Below are 3,845 nucleotides of genomic sequence, written 5' to 3'. Positions count from 1 at the left end.
CCTTGGGCAAGTTGTCAAAATTGAGATTTCTGTGAGTGCTCTTATTCTTATTCTTATTCTTTACCTTAATTATTTGTTTATCTCGTTGGTGTACTATGATGTCATCATAGACTTTTTCTTTCAAAATTATATACCTTTCACTTTTCAGGTTTTATTGAACTATTACCCTTTTACAATACCAAAGTGAAGAATAATGTAAGAAAGTGGGCTTTGAGGGTTGAATATATGAGGATTTTCTATAGGTCCTTGTGTCGAATCTTCTTTACTTATAATTTATGTTGTGCGGTGTCATGTGAAAGGGATATCTTTATTAAAGAGAGAGATAGAGTAAAAAAAAGGAATGGTAAATATGATGAGAGTTTATATTTGGAAGTTCACATGTCATAAAACTCTTGAATTGTGGAAACCATATTCCATCATAAATTAAATTTATTCCCTTGATTGGCTTGAGGTCTTTACACTGTTAATTTTCTACTGTAATGGTATTAGTTCTTAAAATTATTTCTTTTGTAATATTTGTGTAAGGATAGTCGGCTTAACAACAACAGTCTGACGGGTCCAATTCCTATGTCGTTGACCAACATCACCTCACTGCAAGTGCTGTAAGTGACTATTGCTCTTGATGCAAACTTATACTCTCTCTTTCCCACCTTCTCTTTTTCTTTTTTAATATAGGTATACTTATAACTTAATGCCTTGATGTTGTAAACTGTAGGGATCTATCAAATAACAAATTAACTGGAGAGGTTCCAGACAATGGCTCATTTTCTTTATTCACTCCCATCAGGTTTATAGCTATGGGTTTGATTTTTCTTACATTCACTATTTCTTATGTCTAGAGCTTGGCTGAACATGACGTTTTCCATTTTTGCAGTTTTGCTAATAACTTAAATCTATGTGGCCCGGTCACTGGGCGGCCCTGTCCTGGATCCCCCCCATTTTCGCCTCCTCCTCCTTTTGTACCACCACCCCCAATTTCAACCCCAGGTGATTATTTTGTTGCTTCTTATTTAATTTGTTCTTTCAGAATTAAGAAAAAGTTATGCATACCCTGTTCTTATTCTGGACATGAAAGTATGTCCATCTTTACTGTTAGTTTTTTAGCTTATTGCTTTACCATCTGTTGCCGGATTGAATTGTTATTTACGAGGCATTTGCTTTTGTAATTATATATAAAACCGAAGTTAAGCTCTTTTTGTTAGTATGCTAGCCAAATGATTATTATTAGACATTTGTTATTTTAAATGATGAATATGGTGTTCAAATGTTAGTTGTGGATAATAATTTTCTAAATAATCAATCTATTAGGGGAAACAAATCTTATCAAGTGATTTCTTGCTAAGTTGCTATGGTTTAAACTAATTAGAGCTTTATTTAATTAATTATTAATCTTGGAGAGAAGTTACATTTGACCTTCAGTGTTTTGTGTATATTCCTATTTCTTTCAGTTCTGAAGTCCAGGGATGAAATGTATTTCTACATTGTTTCAATTTTGCAGTTAATGTGTAATAGGAATTTTTATTGGCTCTAAAAATTCTGATAAGCATATTTTACTCTTCATTGTACCACTTCAGGTCAAAATAGTGCCACTGGGGCAATTGCTGGTGGAGTTGCTGCTGGTGCGGCTTTATTATTTGCTGCTCCTGCTATTGCATTTGCATGGTGGCGTCGAAGGAAGCCACAAGAATTTTTCTTTGATGTACCTGGTAAGTCACCATTAATGTGGTACTTTTAGTTTATTAGCTCAATTCACTTATTTACACTTCTTTGCAGCTGAGGAGGATCCTGAAGTTCATCTTGGGCAGCTTAAAAGGTTTTCATTGCGAGAATTACAAGTTGCAACTGATAGTTTTAGCAACAAAAACATTCTGGGACGGGGTGGATTTGGTAAGGTCTACAAAGGTCGCCTTGCAGATGGTTCATTGGTTGCTGTAAAAAGACTGAAAGAAGAGCGTACACCTGGTGGTGAGTTGCAGTTTCAAACAGAAGTAGAGATGATCAGTATGGCTGTGCATCGGAATCTTCTTCGATTACGTGGGTTCTGTATGACACCAACGGAACGGTTACTTGTTTATCCCTATATGGCTAATGGGAGTGTTGCCTCATGCTTAAGAGGTAGAACTACTTAATTTATTCAGAAATGCTTACTGCTTTTTCTGAGTTGGATTTCCCCTTTCTATGCATGTTTTGATTTCAATACAAACCCCTGCTTGCTATTTCTTTTGGCCTTCACTAGTACACAACTATCCCCTAGGAACTACATTTCTAGTTTCAAAGTGTATTGAAATTGTTTATGAATTCCTGCAGAACGGCCAGCACACCAACTACCTCTAGATTGGCCTACTAGGAAGAGAATAGCTTTGGGTTCTGCAAGGGGTCTTTCGTATTTGCATGATCACTGCGATCCAAAAATTATTCATCGTGATGTGAAAGCTGCAAATATTTTGTTGGATGAGGAGTTTGAAGCAGTTGTTGGAGATTTCGGTTTGGCTAAACTTATGGACTACAAGGACACTCATGTTACTACTGCTGTACGAGGCACAATCGGGCATATTGCTCCAGAGTACCTCTCTACTGGAAAGTCCTCTGAGAAAACTGATGTATTTGGCTATGGAATCATGCTTTTGGAATTAATCACTGGACAGAGAGCTTTCGATCTTGCTCGGCTTGCAAATGATGATGATGTCATGTTGCTCGACTGGGTGAGACATTTTTATAAAATATCAGTTATCGATTTTATTTACCGTCTTGTGGCAAACTGTTGAATCATATGGGTTTAGTCGTCTCATGTGTTAAGTTGGGTGGTCAATTTACTAGCACTCCCTTGTCCATCTTTTGAGACCATTGAGTTGTCTCAAACATTTTAAATTTTAACATAGTACGGTAGTTTAGAAGTGTCAGAATATGCAAGTTAAGAGGTGGCTGTTCAATCTGGCTTAAGTTGTTTGTTGGGTCTCATATTTTGTAATCTATATGCTTTTAACTCAACACAAATGATTGGTTTTCCAGGTGAAAGGACTATTGAAAGAGAAGAAGTTGGAAATGCTGGTCGATCCTGATCTTCAGAAGAACTACATAGAATCTGAGGTAGAGCAGCTTATTCAGGTTGCACTGCTCTGCACACAAGGTTCTCCCATGGACCGACCGAAGATGTCGGAGGTGGTGAGAATGCTTGAAGGTGATGGCTTGGCTGAGAGATGGGATGAATGGCAAAAGGTGGAAGTACTCCGGCAAGAAGTTGAACTAGCGCCTCATCCGAACTCCGATTGGATTGTCGACTCAACCGAGAACTTGCATGCAGTTGAGTTATCTGGTCCAAGGTGACCCGGGCACAGTAGAAAGTGGAAGAAAAGGGAATTTACTTACAACTTAATTTTTTTTTTAATTATTATAATAGCTTTTTTTTTTCTTTTTCTTAATGACCATAATCTGATTAATGTCTCCTGTAAGTCCATTCTGCATTGTATTCGTTACATTTGTGCATATGAGAGTCGCATTGGTAAGGTGCAAATTTGTATTGTCTGCTGCAGTGTGACAAAAGCCATGATGTTTTTATAATATATGAAGCTGTGGCAGTTTTTATCTTTTTGTGCACTGCATATTTAGTCCATTTCTCTCACATATATATATATATATGTATATATATATATGTATATGTACTTTGTACATACAACTATGGTCACAGGTGCACAACCCAACAAGCCAATCATTTTATTATCTCATATAGTTTCCCAATGGATGGTGGACATTGTGGCCAGTGTATTTGGAAGACTATTTGGTAAAATATTATTAAAAAGAATAAAGAAAAAGAATTTAACCTTTATTAGAAGATAAAGAAGACTCCC

General features: G+C 36.5%; 1 protein-coding gene across 1 annotated transcript in view; it reads left to right on the top strand.

Annotated features, from left to right (window-relative positions):
• Positions 1–3,582, top strand: part of LOC133807275 (somatic embryogenesis receptor kinase 2) — a gene marked incomplete in the record, with an annotated part of 5,780 nt that extends 2,198 nt beyond the window's left edge. Inside the window, 8 exon segments of the mRNA XM_062245490.1 lie at positions 12–31; positions 531–602; positions 716–787; positions 875–987; positions 1,575–1,706; positions 1,774–2,115; positions 2,308–2,702; positions 3,010–3,582. Coding sequence (XP_062101474.1) covers positions 12–31; positions 531–602; positions 716–787; positions 875–987; positions 1,575–1,706; positions 1,774–2,115; positions 2,308–2,702; positions 3,010–3,324 — 1,461 coding nt within the window.
• Between the last annotated feature and the right edge of the window lie 263 nt (positions 3,583–3,845).

This window comes from Humulus lupulus, chromosome X, assembly GCF_963169125.1.
Source record: "Humulus lupulus chromosome X, drHumLupu1.1, whole genome shotgun sequence".
Lineage (NCBI taxonomy): Eukaryota > Viridiplantae > Streptophyta > Magnoliopsida > Rosales > Cannabaceae > Humulus > Humulus lupulus.
The sequence above is the reverse complement of the archived record's forward strand: the minus strand, read 5'-3'. Positions and strand labels throughout refer to the sequence as shown.